This window comes from Petaurus breviceps, unplaced genomic scaffold, assembly GCF_028583685.1.
Source record: "Petaurus breviceps papuanus isolate PSGF00001 unplaced genomic scaffold, PetGlider_PUasm1.0 339, whole genome shotgun sequence".
Classification (NCBI taxonomy): Eukaryota; Metazoa; Chordata; class Mammalia; order Diprotodontia; family Petauridae; genus Petaurus; species Petaurus breviceps.
This window is the reverse complement of record NW_027186112.1, coordinates 1,608,973-1,627,965: the sequence shown is the minus strand read 5'-3', so window position 1 is coordinate 1,627,965 and position 18,993 is coordinate 1,608,973. Positions and strand designations below refer to the sequence as shown.

The 18,993-nt window shown below is 42.7% G+C and overlaps 2 protein-coding genes across 6 annotated transcripts in view; both read right to left on the bottom strand.

Annotated features, from left to right (window-relative positions):
* LOC138167964 (zinc finger protein 420-like) overlaps positions 1–3,423 on the bottom strand; it is a 49,173-nt gene extending 45,750 nt beyond the window's left edge. Inside the window, exon 1 of the mRNA XM_069096949.1 lies at positions 3,261–3,423. The gene's annotated coding sequence lies outside the window, so the exon portion shown is untranslated. The remainder of the gene's footprint in view (positions 1–3,260) is intronic.
* Positions 3,424–12,384: 8,961 nt separating this feature from the next.
* The window catches only part of LOC138167959 (tRNA (uracil-5-)-methyltransferase homolog B-like), a 42,535-nt gene continuing 35,926 nt past the window's right edge, over positions 12,385–18,993 (bottom strand). For 4 of the 5 annotated variants that reach the window (XM_069096933.1, XM_069096934.1, XM_069096935.1 and 1 more), the window contains exons 8-13: positions 18,796–18,890; positions 18,264–18,472; positions 18,023–18,124; positions 16,448–16,567; positions 16,097–16,196; positions 12,385–12,823 (exon numbers count right to left, since the gene is read on the bottom strand). In XM_069096933.1, coding sequence (XP_068953034.1) covers positions 12,697–12,823; positions 16,097–16,196; positions 16,448–16,567; positions 18,023–18,124; positions 18,264–18,472; positions 18,796–18,890 — 753 coding nt within the window. In that variant the 3' untranslated portion in view covers positions 12,385–12,696. The remainder of the gene's footprint in view (positions 12,824–16,096; positions 16,197–16,447; positions 16,568–18,022; positions 18,125–18,263; positions 18,473–18,795; positions 18,891–18,993) is intronic. The other variant, XM_069096936.1, reaches the window with a different exon arrangement.

Below are 18,993 nucleotides of genomic sequence, written 5' to 3'. Positions count from 1 at the left end.
CTGTCTCCTGAAAGAGAGGTGAAAGACTCATGATAAAGATTGAGGCATATATTTTGGGACATGGTCAATGCTGGATTTAGCTTTTCTTTACTCTTTACTCTGCATAAAGATTTTTGGTTTTTCTTTTTTATTGGAAAGGTGAGAGTAAAAGGGAAAGAAAACAGATTTCTGTTTGTTGAAAAATAATGAAATTTTAAAAATTGCATTGGAGTTGGGAGTCAAAGTACCTGTATGTGACTTCCAGCTCTGTGACCCTGAAAGAAACCTCATTTAGAGTCTGACTTTCCAACTGTAAAATGGGGTTAATCATACTGGCATATTCCACATTTCACAGAGCTGTTGCTGTAAGGAAATGCTGTGTAAATCTCAGTGATATCTAAATAGAAGTTATTTTAAACCCAGCATCAAGTTGGAACATCTTCTCTCACCTCAAAGTTGTCTTACATCATCAAGTCATAATAATTAAATTTATGATATAAATATTAAAATTATTTTTATTGAACTCTTACAAAGCTCAATATGGACAATGAGAGGGAGACAGAGAAGAATAAGATCCCTACCATCTTGGAGCTCAGTCTAATAGCAGAGATGTAAAACAGAGAGAGGGTAAAATGTGGTTATGAATAACAGGAGTGGTATGAACTGATGCCATGACTACACGGAAAAGGGAAAGATCACTTCCAATTGTGTAGATGCAAGTGCATATGTAGCTGGGTACAAATTCAACAGGTGGGGATTTGAGGAAAGCCTCATATAGGCTTTCAATAAATATCTATTGCTTAATAAATTTCTGTTGAGTTCCTTTTATAATAGCAAAAAACCCTGAGAAATTAAGAGGATACTCATCTATTGGGGAATGACTGAACAAATTGTGGTCTATTAATGTAATGTCACATTATTAAACCACAACAATGAAATGGACAGTTCAAAAATAAAGTGGGAAAGGGGCAGCTAGCTGACGCAGTGAATAGAGCACCGGCCCTGGAGTCAGGAGGACCTGGGTTCGGATATGGCCTCAGATACCTAACACACACACACACAAAAACTAGCTGTGTGACCTTGGGCAAGTCACTTAACCCCAATTGCCCTCCAAAAAGCAAATAATAATAATAATAATAATAAACTGGGAAGACCTCTATGAACTGCTGCAACAAAGTGAATAGAACTAGGACAATATATATAATGACAAAAACATTATGAAGAAAGACAACTTTGAAGAATTTAGAAGTCAGATCAACACTATAATAAAGCAAGATTCCACAGGAATGAAGATGAAGGAGGGTACCCATTTACTGAAAAAGTGATAAGCTTAAAATGCAAGAGAGGGATATTTTTGGACAGGGCAAAGGTGGGAATTTGTTTTGCATGTTTTATACATATTATGAGAGTTACCTTTTGCCTTTATTATTCAATAGGGGGAATGGGATGGAGAGATAATAAATGCTTGTAAATAAATGAATAAAATATTTGTTGATTTAATACAGTAAGATAAAATAAGACTTCATTAATCTGGCTTCTGAAGTTTTATAACCTCTATAACTTCAACCTACCTTTCCAACCTTACTTTCCTCTACTCCCCTTCATTAACTCTATAATCCAACCACACAGGAATACCAGCTTTTCCCCAAACTTATTCTGCCATTATCAGTCTCCATCCCTTTGTCCTTCATGCCTAAAACACATTCCCTTCTCACCTACACATGTTGAAATCCATTTTTTTCCTCCTTCAGGCCTCAGTTCAGGTACAACCTCCCTAAGAAGCTTCCCCTAATGCCCACCAGGTTAAAAATAATTTCTTCCTACTCAAAATTCATTGGGATACTTTATCCAGACTCTTCCTTTGCACCTATTGCACTTTACCTTAAACCACAGATATTTGTATGCAAATGAAAGGACCTTTTCCCCTAAGACTTTGAGAACCCAGAAGGCTGGAACTGGTATTTTACATCTTTGTATCCCAAGTGCCCTGTAGGTAGAAGGCAACTAAATATGTGTTGATTGAGTATCTAGTGAGTAGTTACTTTCTCGCTAGAAAAGTTGGGAGGTGTGGGAGAGTCATAGTGGAAAGAGGTGTGGCCTTAGGATTCAGAATACCCCAGTTCAATTCCCAACTCTACCATTTTCTAGCTACTCTCTTTTTCTTTCTTTCCTTCTTTTTCTTCCTTCCTTCTTTCCTGTCTCTCTCTTTCTTTCGCAATAGGGTTAAGTGACTGGCCCAGGATCAGTAGTCTGAGTCCAAATCTGAACTCGTGTTCTCCTCACTCCAGGGCCAGTGTTCTAGCTGCCCCCTAGTTACTGGTTCTTAACATTTTTGGTGTCATGGTTCCGTTTGGCAGTATGGTAAAAAAAAACCAAAAAACCTTCTTAGAACCATGTTTTAACTGCATTTAAAAAAATACATAAAATAACAAGGGAAGTCAATTATATTCAAACATAGTTTTCAAAATATCTAAAAAGTAAGTTCACGGACCCTAGATTAAGAATTCCCAATAGCTGGGGGGCGGCTAGGTGGTGCAATGAATACAGCACCCACCCTGGAGTCAGTAGGACCTGAGTTCAAATCCGGCCTCAGACACTTAACACTTACTAGCCGGGTGACCTTGGGCAAGTAGCTTTACCCCAATTGCCCTCCAAAAAGACAAAAACAAAACAAAAAAACAGTAGCTGATTGAGACTTTGGGCAAGTTAATTCACCTTTCTGAGCTCGTATCCCAGTCTGTCAAATGGAGCCCATAGCCGCCCTTCCTTCTCCCCAAGTAGTTTGTTAACTACAAAGCCATCACCCCAGTCTCCAGGGCCCGTAGTTGAGGCAGCTTGGAGACAGTTGGTGGCACCACCACAGAAGGTATACATAAATTTTCATCACACTGCTCTTTAAGTTAAGGATATACACATCAGCATCTCTTCCCTCTCGTCCCATCTGGGGTCCCCTGCGCGAGGTACCAGCCCTATTCTCCAGACATACCCCCTTCCACATAAAGCCCTAACCAACACCGGGCAGCTAGGGCTTTGCACAAGGGCTCTGAGCAGCAGACACCTGCCTCACTCTCTGCCGCTGCACCACCCACGACCATCGCCCCCTACCCCTCTTCCTCCGCCCCGCCCCCAGATGCCGCCCCCTCCCGAGGTTTTGGGGCCCGAGGTCCGGGCTGCATCGCGCCAAGCTGGCTTCTTGAGGGCAAGCACCCGGATCCCAGGCCACAGCTCCCTGGGGAACCACGAAGAGAGGCGAGACCCTGAAGCCGGGTATCCCCACCCACCCAGGTGAGCTCTTTCCCGCGGCGAGTCTCCCCAAGACTCCTTCCAAGCAGGTGCCAGAAGCCAGCCTCCGTGTCTCAGTCACGCCCGGCCCTGGCGGGTCTCCCCAGCTGAGAGCAGCGCCACCCAGAGCGATGGGAGTGGGGCGCACCGCGAGTGCGCATGCGCACCGGAGGGGCGGGGCGGGGCGGGGCGGGGCGGGGCGGTGTGTGGAGCTACGTCAGCTTGTTCACCTTCCCTGAGTCTATCACCCAGCCAGACCACTTGGCTCAGGGAGACCCTGGGGTGGGGAGTAACCTGAAGTAACGGGACGGAGCTCTTCCAGGCTGCTTTAGGAACCTGGAGGACTGATGGTCCTGGTTGTCTGACCTTTTGCCCGGGATACAACTGACCCCTGAGTACGTCCAGCGTTCTTCTGCAGCCCTGGCCACTTCCTCCCTGATTCCTTCATGTTATTCTAGCTTTCCCCTCCTTCTCTATCCCTCGCTCCCACGGCCCCTTCGGTTTCCAGTTGTAAAGATAACAACAACAACAACCATTAACTCTTTCTAATAATGCTCTAAGGTTTACCAGATACAACAATCCCGGTTTATACCCTTCAGAGGAATGCATATGCCCATTTTATGATAAAGATATTCAGGAAAAGCTTCAAAGAGATGAGGAAAGGACTTGGCTAAGGTCACACGGCTAACGAGGAGCAGAGCCAAGATTCCAGTCCAGGGCTCTTTGCTCTATGCTTGCTGCCTCTCATCCTACTTCCCCTAGACTCGCCCCCCCCCCATCTTATTTAACTTTCCCTCATTCTTTTAAATACACACCCTCCTCATCCTTCCTCTCCCAGTGCATCCTAACCCCAGAATCCAAGGATCCTCCCCTTTTGTCGGGCTCGGTAAAACAGAGCTTTGCTTCCTCCCTTCCTTCTCTGCCCCTATACCCTAGCGCCAGAAAGCCATAGCTAGCAAGCCCACAGAACATAAAGGAGGCAAGTCCTTCAAGCAGCCTAGAGTGTCCCTGTCTAGGGCCCCACTCACTTTCCCTGTTAGGAAAGGAAGTGTGAAAATCACTTCCGCCCTCTCTAAGGGAGACCTTTGCTACCCCTGAGCATAAGGTTATAAGTTGTAAGATTCAAAATTCGAAGTGACTTTAGAGGATAATACTACATATTTTCAGAAGATGACATTGAAGCTTAGAGGAGGGGAAATGACTTGCCCAAGGCCACACATCTAGTCAGTGACAGAACTGATGAGGGTGAGGTATAGGTGTTACAGGGGCTCCAATCAATGACCAGAGTCCCTGAGTGGTCAGTCTGGAAGGAATTCACAAGGCCCAAGCAATCTTTTAAGTCAGGATTGTAAAAGTTTATTGTTATGCTTTACAGCGGGCAAGAGTTCTTAGGGAACCTGCAAACTTAAAGAAGTCATAGGTATAGTTTTTAAGGAGTTAACAATAGTAAATCAGATGCCAATTATGCTAACTAGGTGAGTAAGGGTGGGATTAGGGAGGAGTTAAGGAGTGGTCAGTGCTTAAAGGGACATGCACTTTTATTATCTACTATGCAGGCATATTGCCCATAATCCACTGGGAAATAGCCCAAGGGAGGGGCTACCTGCAGGTGTGGTTTTAGGCTTGAAATGTCACCAAGTCACTAAGTCAGCTAGCGGTCAGGGCTGACTGAGAAATGCCTAGCCTGCCACCCATCAGTGTCATGTTTGACAAGATGGATGTTGGGAACCAAGGCTAAACGGGGATTCAGGATGTGTATAATTGGCTAGGGAGTTAACTTACAGATAGTGCATTGAAGGATTCATAGGTGCAGCTGGCCATTATACTAAGGGGAGATAAACAGTTCATGAATTGTTGCTAGGCAGAGTGCTGGCAGGGGGAAGGGGCAGAGTTAATGCTCTGAGCTGGGGGGGTGGGAGAGGATGTGATTTTACAGACTGATTTTACAAAGTGATATCACAAACATAGATCGCAAGCACCCCATCATAACTAGTATTTGAATCCAAGTTTTCTGACCCCAAAGCTAAGACTATGCAACATCAACTTGTTCTTTGTTATCACCTTACCTCTTTTCTCTCATTTCTGCTTTTGTGACATTTGGCAAGTCACAACTTCTCTGAGCCTATATTCTTATATGGAAACAGGAATAGTAAGTTATTGTAAATTACGCTTCCAATTTACAGGGTTGTTGTGAACAAAATGCTTTGGAACTCAAAAGCACTGTAGAAAATGAAAGCTGTAATTATTATCATCTTCCCAGTCACCTAATTTTAGAATCTTGAAGTGAGCTTTGGAGGTAGGAAGTAAGGGAGAGAAGAGTAAGATATTTATTGTTAGGTTACAGCATCCCAGATTTGGAAGGGTTCTAAGAGGAAACCTAGTCTGTATAAGAACAGAACTTCTAAAATATCCTAGATAAATAACCAACCTCTACTCGAAGGCTTTTAATTATCTCTAATTTTTTTCCTTCTTTCATTCCTATAGTCACCATCCTACATTAGGACTTCATTACCACTCACCTGAATTATTTTAATAGTGTTCTAATTGTTCCAGGTGCCTATGTTCACTCTTTTCAACAATCAGTTTTTTACACAGTTGCTCATCTGTCTCACAGGGTTGGAGGATGACATGAAATAAGATCCTAAGTTTTTTGTTTTAACTCATTTGGGGGGGGGGTTGTTGTTGTTATTTTCGCTTCTTGGAGGGGCAATTGGGGTTAAGTGACTTGCCCAAGGTCACATGGCTAGTAAGTCACCATAGAAGGAAAGGAGGTCCTTGTGACTGAAGCTTCTCAAGCAAAGTATGGATGGCCATGTCAAGAATATTGTGCAGAGGATTCTTGTTTGGGGAAAGGTTGGACTAGGTGAGTACTGATGTTCTGAAGTTCTCTTTCTGAATTTAATGGATTTACTAATAATCTTCTCTGTCACAGATACAATAGTATAAATGAAAAATAACATTGCATCAGGACAGGGACTGAGCTCGTTATCTATTTCTTTTGCACTTTGTATCTAAAACCTAGATCCCACCTACTTCTAACACATCCAGACCCTGATTGGGATTCTTAGGAGGCTCACTTCAGTTGTTAGGAACACAGAACACTAGCTCACAACACTCTTATGAGGTAAGTACAGGTATCATCACGTTAATTTGACAAATGAGGAAATAGGTACAGAGAAGAAAGAAGCCCCGAGTCCCACCGCTAGTAAGCAATAGTAGCAGAGTCAGAAATCAAACTCAGATCTTTTGGCTACCAATGCTCTATACCATATTTCCTCTTTATTGGTCCTATAAGAGTCACTTTCTGGGAAAAGACTGACTCCCTTCCCTACCTCCTTTCTCCAAGATGATTTCTAATCTATAGGGCTGATCTGAAGTTACTTGGCAGTCTAACAACCCTTCTTTTCCTGCCAGTCACCAGAGAAGGCCCACAGATGGTGATTTATAATTATGGTTCTGTGAATCATCCTTCCTAAGTTTTAGTTTCAGAGGTTCAGAAATCACAAGGTTTAGAGTTGAAAGGAACTTTTGAGTTTTTCTAGTCTGATCCTCTCATTTTATAGAAGAGGAAACAGACCCACAGAAGTTGACTTGCCCAAGGCCAAACACCTTGGAAATAGAACTAGAATCCTGTAAAATGAGAGATTGAACTAGATGAATTCTAAGATCTTATGATCGATCCCACTTTTCCAATCCAATGATGACTTAAAATATACAAAGCATTGTGCTAAGTGCTGGGGATGCAGATGAAAAAGCAAGGCAGTCCCTGCTCTCAAGGTGCAGTAGGTGCTTCTAATAGGGGAAGACAGCACTTGAAGGTTTCAACTGCAGGTCTTGTAGAAAGACACAATGGTTCTTAGGATGCAACAGTAAAGCACATGGTAACGATGCATCCTCTTTGGTGTCATTTCCATTGATATAAAATGATACCCATTTCCAACATTGAGCTATTTGACATTTCCAAGGACTATGAGACCTTTATTTTCTGGGTCTTCAGTAGTCAAAACTGCTGAGGAGTTGGGGGCTGCAGTATATGTAGAGGCAGTTGCTGGGGGATGTTCACTTGACATGAGGGTTAAGCTGAAAGCTGGACCTATAGTCAAGGGTAGGGGCAAGAACACTGCTAATCCTGGGATTCTTAGGTCTACCTGCCCTACAATGACAGTTGATATCGGTAGTGGCTGGGATGGAACTCTTCACAAAGGCTAGGATCAACCTGGAACAAAGGTGGTGGTCTAGAGTATTTCTATGTCACTTAATATAGATAACATGCCCATCTCACTCATCCCAAGCAAATTTCAAGGCAATTATCACAGGCATGGAAGCAGCTTGTACAGTCATGGAGGTTTGCCTCTTATTGAGAAGGGCACCTCCAATTGGCATTTAATGCCAGGTAATGTGCTTGGATAAATAGCATAATAGATCAAATGACTTGGGGAGGTGGGACAGAGGTGGGCCTGTCATTTACAGAAAGGAAAAAGCCACCCCCTTTAAGGGATATCTGGAAAAATGCCTATTTGATCTAGAGATACATGTACTTTTGGGGATTGAAGATAAACCCAGATAATAGCTAACAGTAGTAACAGCTAACATTAATATAGTGCACATTATGTTCCAGATGTTGTGCCAAAAGAAGTGAGACAAAAGACCCCCGAGAGTAAAATTTGGAAGTGGATTTTACTTTTTTCATGGGACTGTCCGGGGTCAGGCCCAAATCGAACAGTGACACATTGGCACGGACACTGCCAATGGTCAGGGGATGCGTAAGCTGAGACTAAATCACTAAATCAGTGGTTAGACAGTATGTATTTGACATTCCCTCATGCTTGAATTTATCCTAGGCTGAAATTCGCACTCAGAGATCCGGTGGGGGAGGAGGCAAGGAAGAATGGGATCATGCACAACACAGACACTATGCTAAACACTTTACCCAGAGTCACACTGCTAATAAGTTTCTGAGGCTAGATTTGAACTCAGGTCTTCCTGACTCTAGGCCCAGAACTATCCACTGTGCCAACTAACTGCCTCTCAGTGACATCAGCATGGGTCACTCTCACTGGTTAATCATTTTCTAAAGTGACAGGCTGATTTTCTGTAGACTTGTAGAAAGCAGGACATTGAGCCTCATGAGGAGTGCTGTTGAGCCTATAGTACTACGTGTCAATTGGCAAAATCCACCAGGTGTACATTCTTCCTACCACACCAGAAAAATCCAAACTTTTCTGCCTGACTCAAGGTCTTCCACACTCTGACACCATCCTGCCTTTCTAGTCTCATCTTCCCTCTATACACCATTGTATTAGAGTCAAACTGAACTAGCCTTCATCCCTCAAATACACCCTTTTTTTTCTAGTTCTGTACCTCTGCCCACATAATTTGTTAAGCCTGGAATGTCCTCCCTCCCTTTCCTTACGTGCTGGATTTCTATTCATCCTTTCCACATTCCATTCTCTTTCTACTCACACACAAGGACCCAGGTTAGGCCCTCACTACTTCTCATCTGGACCTTTGCAATATCTACCAAATTGGTATCCCAACTTCCAATCTTTTCCTTCTGCAATCCACCTGGGGGTGGCTGCGTGGTGCAGTGAATAGAGCACCGGCCCTGGAGTCAGGAGGACTTGAATTCAAATCTGACCTTGGACACTTAACACTTACTAGTTGTGTGATCTTGGGCAAGTCACTTAACCCCAATTACCCTGCATTCATCCAAAAAGAAAAAAAATCCATCTGCCACTCAGCTACAATATTGATAAGCACAAGTCTTACCATATCACTAACTAGATCAAGAAGATCCTGGTCAGTTCTCTCTTGTCTTTTGAATAAAATTCAAACATTTGTTTGGCTTTTGAAGCCTTGCATAGTCTGACGCAAGTCTGTTTTTCAAGGCATTCCAGTCAAATGGCTTGCCATTTTTTTGTTTGTTTGTGCCTTTACATAGCATGCCCCCATGCCTGGAATGCACTCACTCTTCATCTCAGCTGCTGCTCATCAAGCCAGCAATCTTGTGGGAGACGTCCTTGTGAGCCGGTAACTGGACCGTGGCCCTCAGCACCTCCTCATCTCCCATGGGCCCCGAGGCAGTTCCTGATTTCCCATGAGACAAGAGGCAATTGGAACTCACATTGTCCTGTCCAAGAAGGTAATTAATAAATGTCTGTTCAACTGAATACTTGCCCTGTAGAGTCCTTATGCTTTAATGAATTCAGTGGTTTCTTTCTGCAGTTGATCTACTTGGAGAATAGACCCATAAGAAAGAGTAAATTAGAATCTTCCCTCCCAACATCACTCATCACTCATGTAGAAACTTTCCTCAGACACTCTTGTGACCCATTTTAGTCTTGATTTCCCTGGAACCACATCTTCTAAACACAACTGTGGCAGTTGGTGCCTTTCTTAATATGAAGGCCATCTGTGGTAGTATAGATACAAAGAGAAAGATGAAACAGTCTCTTCCCTCAAGAAGCTTACCTTCTACCAGGGAGATATGATATTTACTCAGATAAGTACAACATAATGAGGAGAGAAGACACTAAGGGGATGGGGAGGTACTAACAACCAAGAAGGGGTTGACTGATCGAGCATCAACTGTGTTTCTCCTTGAAGAATGGCTTCTGGGAGACAGTGAATTCCAGACACACGGGGCAGTCTGTACAAACATACAGAATTGGGAACTAGTGTAAGTTCAAGAAACAGCAAGTGTTCCAATTTGACTAGAACATAGTGCATCTTAAGGGGAATAATAGAATTGGCTGGAAAGGTGAGCTAGAGTTAGATTGCGAGAGCTCGGAGTGCTTTAAATGCCAAGCTGGAGTTTGCACCGAAGCTTTTTAAGCAGTGACGTGTGCTTAAAGAAAAGGTGTTCAGATGATGGATTGGACAACTGGGAAACCAAAGAGGAGGCGGATTCAACAGCCCAGGTGAGAGGTGACGGCTGCCTGCGGAGGCATTGTGTTCCTTTTAAAACCCTGGATGTTAGGGTTCAGGTGTAGCTCAGCCTGTGACGATGAAAGGTTACAGTGCAATATGATAACATCTCTACATATTTACTAAGTGCCAGACTAAGGGCGGGAATAAGAGTTAAAAAAATTAAAGACAGCCCCTGCCCTTGAGGAGCTTACAATATAACGGGGGAAGACAACACCCAAAAGGAGATAAAAAGCTAGGGGGCAAGGGGAGAGAAGGCGCACGATTCTGAGGAGGAAGGGGTGCGATTGGGGAAGAATGGAATTCAAAGAGCGCAACTGATGAGAAATGAGGAGCTCACCGGACTTGTGAGCCTTCTTCATATGAAGGATCTGGCAGCAGCGTTTCCTTCAGTCCTCCAAGCAGAGGCCCCCATCGTCAAGCCGAGAGGGTACTCTTCGCGGGCACTTCCGGTGCCTAGCTAGGCTTAGGGACAGCCGCTCCTCTCGATGGTGCAGCCAGTGAGAGTAAAGGGGAGGGGAGCAGGAAGGAGCCCGTCTTCTGGATGTGGGAGGAGGGAGTTTAGTCCCTGGGAGTGTGGGACCAAGCGCGATATTTCTTGAGAGCCTGTGACAGGCTTTACGAAACCTTTGCTGACCGAGCAGATGAATGAATCAGTGCTCGCGTCTTTTCACGGGTATTGGACACAGCTCGCTTCCACCTACTTTAAGCGCCTACTGTATACAGATCACAGTGCTTACTGATTTAGTATCACCTTAGTACCTTAATTCCGTTAGATTATGCTCCTTCCCAAAGGGGCATTTGCATCCACAAGCCCTTTGCACATAGTAGGCATTGTGTTGTTTAGTGTGTCCAAGCCTTCGTGACCTCATTTGGGGTTTTCTTGGCAAAGATACTGCAGTGGTTCGTCATTTCTTTCTCCAGTCCATTTTACAGATGAAGAAACTGAGGCAAACAGGGTTAAGTGATTTGCCCAGGGTTGCACAGTTAGTGTCCAAGGTCACATTTGAACTCAGGTCTTCCTGACCTCAAGCCTGGTGCTCTATGGATGTTCGCCACCTAGCGGTCCCTGGGGATACTCCCAGCCAAAGCCTTTCTATCTACACTTGCTCATTTGGCAATGTGGTCCACTCCCATGGTTTTGATGACATGTCTATCCAGACAACCCCCAAATGTCTAAGTTCTCCACCCCAATTTCCAATCTCATATTTTCAATTTATCTACTGGAACTCCTCCACTCAGTACCCCAAGTTCAGCATATCCAAAACTAAATTTATCTTGTCTCCCAAACCTGGAGGACCCAGGGACTGGGCCCGATATTCCCTCTTAGAGCCCTCACCTTGGTATCTTCATTTTGATTCTCCTTTCTCACTCATATCCAAATCCTATTAATTCTACTTTAGTCATCTTCTCATTGGATCTTTCCCCAATTTTGCACACGTTTTCAGTCCTGACCCTCATCACCTTATCAAGGCTATCAAACTAGTTTCTTAACTGATCTTCCTGCTTCTGGTATTTCCCCTTTCCAATTCTTTCCTGCAAACAGATACTACCAAAGTAACCTGGCTAATGTCCAGTTATATATAATCAATCAACAAGCATTGCTCTCTTCACTATGCCACTGTCATTTTGCAGATGAAGAAACTGAGATTCAGAAGTTAAGTGATTTGCCCAGGGTCACAATCTAGAAAGTGGCATTAGCCTGGTCTGAAGATTTATTTTTTCCAATATACCAATTCTCCCACTTTCTTTTAAATATCTTCTCTACATATATCCTTGCCCCCAAAGAAGGCATCCAGTGTCTCAATCCTTTTCCTAACATCTCTAATAAAACTATCTCTCTACCTAGGGAGATTTACATTTTAACAGGGGCACTTTAAGTCCCAAACCCTTTAAAATCTAAATGAATGGTTCTCCTTGCAAGAAAGCATGGCATAGGTAAGAGTGCTGGACTTGGAGTTAAGAAAGCCCAGGTTCAAATCTTTCCTCTGACAATTATTAGCTGTGTGATCGTGGGCAAGTCATTTTATCTCTCAGCCTCAGTTTCCTCCTCTGCAAAAGGGGAGAATAATATCTATAGTACCCATCTCATAGGATTGCTGTGAGGATCAAATGAGATTGGTCACATATATTATTCCATACAAAACACTTCATAATATAGCTCTAGTTAAATCCAGACAAGCAGTTAAGACACAATTCATAGACAACCATTTATTAAGGGCCTACTATGTACAAAGCACAGTACTAGGCACAGTGTGAGGGTAGGGAAGAGATACAAAAATAATTAGGCCACCGTCAATGTACCAGAGGCAAGATAAAGGAAAAACCTGCCTCAGTCAGGAAGCCTTTTTATATCCTTTCTTCTTAGAGGAGGAACCAACAACTATCTTCTCAAGGTATAGCCAAGCTCAAGGCAAGCAAAGAAGCTAATATCCTCTCCTAGCATATCATAAACTGACATGACATTCAGTTCTTAGTGGACAGCCTGTGTTCTTCTGGGAGGGCTAATCACCGAGTGAAGAGCATCACCAGCTCACACTGGAGGGAGTGGGGGAACATGTCCACCGGCACAGCTCGTCTCAGGACAAAAGGCTCACCAAGGAGGTTCCCATCAGGGTCTGGGGGCCGGCACAACCTACAGACACAGAAGAGTTGGAAGTATCACCTGACAAACACATGAGAAAAGCATGAAGTTTTCACTTGTGCTAGCATGCTTCAATACTTCAGGGGAAAGGACTCCTCCAAGGCAGGGGCTCTTCACCTGGACTCTCTGGGTTGCCTGCTAGGGCTAATAAACCCGTACTCAGAACCATGTTCTTAAATGCATACAATAAAATACACAGGATGACCAATTATACTGAAATACAATAACCAAAATATTTTAAAAACAAATTCATGGACCCTAGATTAAGAACCCTTGCTTGTAATGGAAACTATTTATAATTACATAAGGATGACAAATTGTTCATACCCAACAATCTCACTATTGGTTTTAGACTTTAAACCTCCAGTTCCACCTTCTTTCTGCAAGGAAGGATTCAGAGGAATTTGGGAAGATTTGAATGAAGGGATACAAAGAGAAAGGTGCAGAAAGGGCAGTCTATACAAAAACTACAACTATACAAGGGAAGACAATATAAGCCAGGTCCCCCTAAATGTGAGTAAAGAGTTCCCTGAAGTGGTCTCATTATTCAAACTCACAGTACATATTTTCATTGTGTTGACCAATTACCACATTTTACATAATTATGACTGAATAGTACAAATTCAAATACATAAGTCAAACTCAGAGGATTTATTATTTGTACTAACTGGGACCTAGTTATATAATGGCAAAAACTCAGATAAAAAACACTGGACAATACTGGCATTAATTTATTGAAATTAAAGCACATGCCTTTTCTTTCTTTGAACCAAAAGTCAACTAGTCAAGGATAAGGCTGCATGCACTCAATTACAATCTCTCTTTTGTGGTTTGGCTTACCTGTTCTTGGAGGATTGTACCTAATGGGGATTATGTCTAATTGAACCTGACTTTGTTTGGCATTTGTGCGAATTTAAAAAAAATCAATTACAAAATGGATCTGTGATCTTGTGAGCACTCTATATAACAGTAGTCAAAAGGACCTAGAAGGGCACATGTGGCCTGGAGGCCACAAGTTCCCCACCCCAGCTCTCTCTCTCTCTTTTCCTCCTGGCTCAATTTTGTGCCACACTCTTCATCCAATGTCACTATTTTCCAATCCTTATCCAACTTTATGTCCAAGTCTGGACAATAGTAATCTTAACCAACTTAGATTGCTGGTGTCTTTCTGACATCTTTCTGACATACTACTAGAAGAACAAGTAAACGAAAACCAGAAATATAAGGAAGTGGAAAATAAATAGAAAGAAGGTTCCCAGGACCTCCTGAGAGGCAACAAATGATGTTGTCTTTAAGCAGATGGTGAATCTCATCCAGTAGACTCTGTATCAAGTTCTAGCAGAGTCATCAACCATTGGACCACCTGGAGGACCTCACTGCCCACAGGGAAAGTTTCTTTCATTTGGACTCCATGCAGGACATCCTTTAAAACAGTTCCTTTTGGTAACCATACATGTCCTCAATTTTATGCCTCCCCTGATACTAATAACCAAAGGATTATTGACCTGAGTTATTGCTGAGATGGAAATCTGACAAAGAGCATCATATGATCTTGAAATGGGAGATGCTTTGCTGGAGGTCTTTGGGTGCAATAGCTCTCTACTTGGCAAGGAAATCAAAGCTGGCTGAGCCAGTTTCTGAACTCTTTTGGTCTCTTTGTTGTGCCCACTACTTTATATGAGTCAAATTTCCATAGGAAATGGAAGATATCCTCTGTTGATGTCTTTTCATTCATCGAGCTCCTATCTGTTTTTAGGATCAATAGCTTGTTTGAATAGGTCAAATGGGCATTACTTTAATTGTACACATTACTTTTATTTCATATTTTAAGAAAAGCACTTTTTATTCTAATCTCATGTTGATTTGGCCTTTGTTCTAACAAGGTGATGTTCCAACTACCCAAAGACGACTGATTCAGAAATGATTCCCTTGTCAGTCATTTCTATGAGGATAGAATAAATTTCATTCGTTGTGGTGTTCAATACATGCCTTCCAATTTTTTTTTCCTTGAGGAAAGTAATTATGAAACGTAGGACTGAATTTTCTGAGCTTTGGGCCTCTTTTGTTCTTTAATCCTGAAATATATTTTTCCAACCTGCTTTCCACTGTCCTCCAATTCCCACCTGTATAATGAATAAATCAATGTATATGTTATCTTACTGGAACAGCTCGTCAAGCTCTTCATAGAATCTCTCTACCATTTTATCCATGGGATCAGATTTCAGTATATAAAGTGAACTTCTCTTGCTGGTAGTTTTTTTTCCTGTATGCTCATCATGGGCACCACAAAATAAGATAAACAAGTATTCCATAAAGTGATAAAATCATCTCTAGCAGCTTCTTTTGTTGCCTCTCCCAGGAGGTCCTGAGAACCTTCTTTCTATTTACCTTCAACTTCCTTATATTTTTAGTTTTCATTTACAGCAATAACATCAATTTTTTCTAGTAGTATGTCAGTTGTTGCATAAGACCAAATTTACTGAGTATCAAGCTTACTGATGTTCTAAAAAAGTAGTGATTCCTAGCTTTTTGGGCCACTTTTGTTATAGAAATAGAAGACAGTGTCATGGGCTAAAAGACAAAGGACATTTTAGATTTTTTTTTTTTTGGTAACACAGGTTGTCACAGCCAAAGAATTCATCACATAGTGGTCAACATGCTGGTGATGAGCGTCTAGCTAGACAGAAGACAGTCTGTCGCTAGAACAAGCCTTAGAGGCCTTCCAGCTTGGAACAAATCTGACAGTATTTTTGATCTGCTTGCCCAGCCTTGGGGACTCCAGAATCAACTAGACATCCTGTCATATCAGATGGATACACAGAATCATGGGATCATTGATTTCAGAGTTGAAAGGGACTATGGAGGCCCCTGATGTCAACTCCCTCATTTTACAGATGAAGAAGTTGGAATATAGAGAAGAAGACTTTGGGGTCACTTTGAATGATTCAGGGTTTGAGTCAGAATCTGATCCCAGGTCTTCCTGACTCCAAGTCCAGTCACATAAGAGAGGCCTCTCTCTTATACAATCCTAAAACAGTTTTCCCACACAGCTAGATCATAAACTTCTTGAGAACAACACAGTTCTTAGGATCCTTTCCCTCAGTAAATTCAAAAGGCTGTGGAGAATACAATCGCATGCTTAGTAAGTAAGCCTAAGAAGTGCTCTCCAAACACTCTCTTTCCACCCTTTGCCTTGTTGCTTCCTATTACTTTTGCAAAAGTTTATAAGACACAAACAATACTCAGAGCTCATCTCATACTTACTCAATGATGTTCTCGATGGATTTACCATAGGGCCTGCAGGAGACAAAAACTAATGTCTGGATGGCTTTGCAGTTTCGGATGTTGTGAACCACTCTGTTACCTGAAGGCAGAAATAGCTTGAAATTAATAGGATGAAACAGAAATTGAAGGGTCCTTATAATTTCTGCATGGGATGTTTTGGCTTAATTTTTTTCCTTTGCCACATTTGAGCATTCAGTTAGAGGTGGGGGAAGGAATGACCATCGAATAAAAACAAAAGGCATCAATAAAAAGTTGTTTGTTTGTAAATAAAGTAAGTAGAAATGGGGGAAGGGAAAAATATTCTTTAGCAGAGAATCAATTTGCCCTTACTCAGTCCACACTGAGATGGGTCCACCAAAGCCATGAGTGACCGGCCATCCTCCTGGGACTCTAATAGCTTCGGCATAATTTCCTTCACATTGCCAGGATGAGATTCCCAGTTAGTGATGCCTACAGAGAAGAGAAGCCCTCAGAATGCCCCTTGTGCCAGGCAATGGTGTCCAGAGGCCAGGGAAGGAGAATTTTCATCTTTCCTGGGCACATGCAGAAGCTGGGGCTTTCCAAATTTGTCCCCCAAGCCCCAGCATACCTCTGAATACAGCTAGGATAGCAATGCCCTGAATTTACAGGGTGCTTGCTTTACACTTTTAAAAAATGTTTTCATATTTTTTTTTATTCTGAACTTGACAACACCAACTAAAATGAGCATTTCCTTTACACTGGAGGACAGAAGGAGAGGATTATATACACAAAACTGTGAATTTAATCTCTTTCATGTGGGACTTGCTTTTCATTTTTAAATACATTCAGTATGTCTTTCAAAACTATCCTACTTGTCTGTGATTCCTTCTTGCCTTTCTTTTGTGCTCTCTCTTTTTTGGGGGTAAGGGGAAATCATATCCCTACCCTCCTTCTCCCTCCAACCTCTCCCCCTGACCACCACTGAAAAATAAAATCAAAACTCTTTCAACAAATATGCATAGACAAACAAAACAAAATTCCTACATTAGCCATGTCCAAAAATAGAAGTCTCATTCTGCACCCTGAGCCCATCACCCCCTGTCAGGAGATGAGCAGCATGTTTCATCATTGGTCCTTTAGAATCATGGTCAATCACTAAATTGATCACAGTGCTTTATATATTTCAAAGCACTTTCATGTACACCATCTCATTTGATGGATCCAAGAGCCCCTATGGGGGAGCAGGATGGATCCTGCTGTTGCCAGGATATGAGAAAACAGAACAAGGTTGAAAGGTTAGTACATGGAAATGAGATTAGGGTTATTCTGTTCAGTCCCAGAAAACAGAAAAAGAAGCAACATGAGTAAAAGTTGCAGAGAGTCATATTTCGGGTGCAAAGTAAGGAAACATTTCTTAATAATTCAAGTGTCCCAAAGGGGTATGCTGTGCTGTAGAAAGCAGTGGGTTTCCATGATAGGAAGTCTTCCAGTGGAGGCAGAGGGAGTACTTCTCAAGGATGTAACAGGGGGAATTTCTGGTCAGGTACAAGCTAGACTAGATGACCTCTAAGAGTCCTTCCAATTCAAAGATTCTGTGATGCTGCTATGATTCCTACCCAAAGGTACATAGCCTCTTAATCCTGTACACCTTCCATTATAACAAAGTATCTTTGCCTAAGACTCTAATATCAAAAGGGCATTCTCCGGGGAAGTACAGACCTATGTTATTGAATATTTCACTAATTTTCCCCCTTACACTTGTAGGTAGGAAGAATTAAGTTGGAGAAAGTAAATACTGGCCCCTTTCACAATCTGACCAAGGACAACCTTGATATCTCCAAAATCCTCTCCCTATCAGAGTATTATACATTCTCCTTTATCCCCTCCCACCCACAGACATGGAAGTATCCCCACTTCCCAATAATCTCTACCCAAAGATCAAACCATTGAAGGCTGCAGTCCATTTAGCATCTTCCAATGCCTGCCCTACCAGGGCCATACTGAAGATATGGGATGTCTGCCGAGCCAGGGAGAGGCCAGTGGCACCTGGAGAAATGAGAGAAACTAAGCAGGGGTTTTAATGTTCTAGTCTAGTGGGACTCATTCTAATATCCTTGAATGACAATGACCTTTTATGGGGGGTGAGTGGTGTAGATATGGATTCCCAAACAGGAGTGCCACCTACCAGTTCCATGGCTAAAATCAAAGATGACAGTGTTTGGGTCCACTCTACCCAGCTCTCCCACTGTCTGGTAGAGAACTTCTGCTGCAGATGTATTAAGCTGAAAAAAGGCTCCTGGAGAGATTCGAACCTTCAAGCCCAGGATTTCTTCAAAGAGATAAGGTTCTCCAGCAAGGAGCTGAAAGGGGGTTATCTGTTGGTGGCGAGGGGTCCTGGTAACCAAAGACAAGAGAAAAAAACACCATGGAGACAGCAGTACTCATTGGCAATCAATTCCATCTGGGCTTCAAGGAAGCTGCACTGGGAAATAGAGCCTTCCCACGGCCACATGACCTCTATGGAAAGACCCTCCAGAGCGTTCCCAGGGACAGACTCTCCAAGTCTGTACTATGCTTCGGTTCAAAGAGAAGGAGTCCCACTGGGTCCTGGCCCTCAGCTGACAGCCTTGCTTTGAGGAGCCAGAAACCCAAGCAGCCTCAGAACATCAGCTTCCAAGAGGCTCTTTGGATAGCCATTTGCCATCCCCTACCTTTACCTTTCTTTCACATAAAGTGAGGTCAAGTCACAGACAGCTCCAGGCCCCGTGGAAAAAAACTCCTTTATTTCTTCCTTCAGGACACACAGCTCCTCCTGCCCAAAACACAAAATAAGAAGCTAAGTAAAGACTTATGGAGAAGCCCTGTCTCAGGATATAAACAACAGGCAGCCCTGCATAACAGGGCACTTCTCTGAA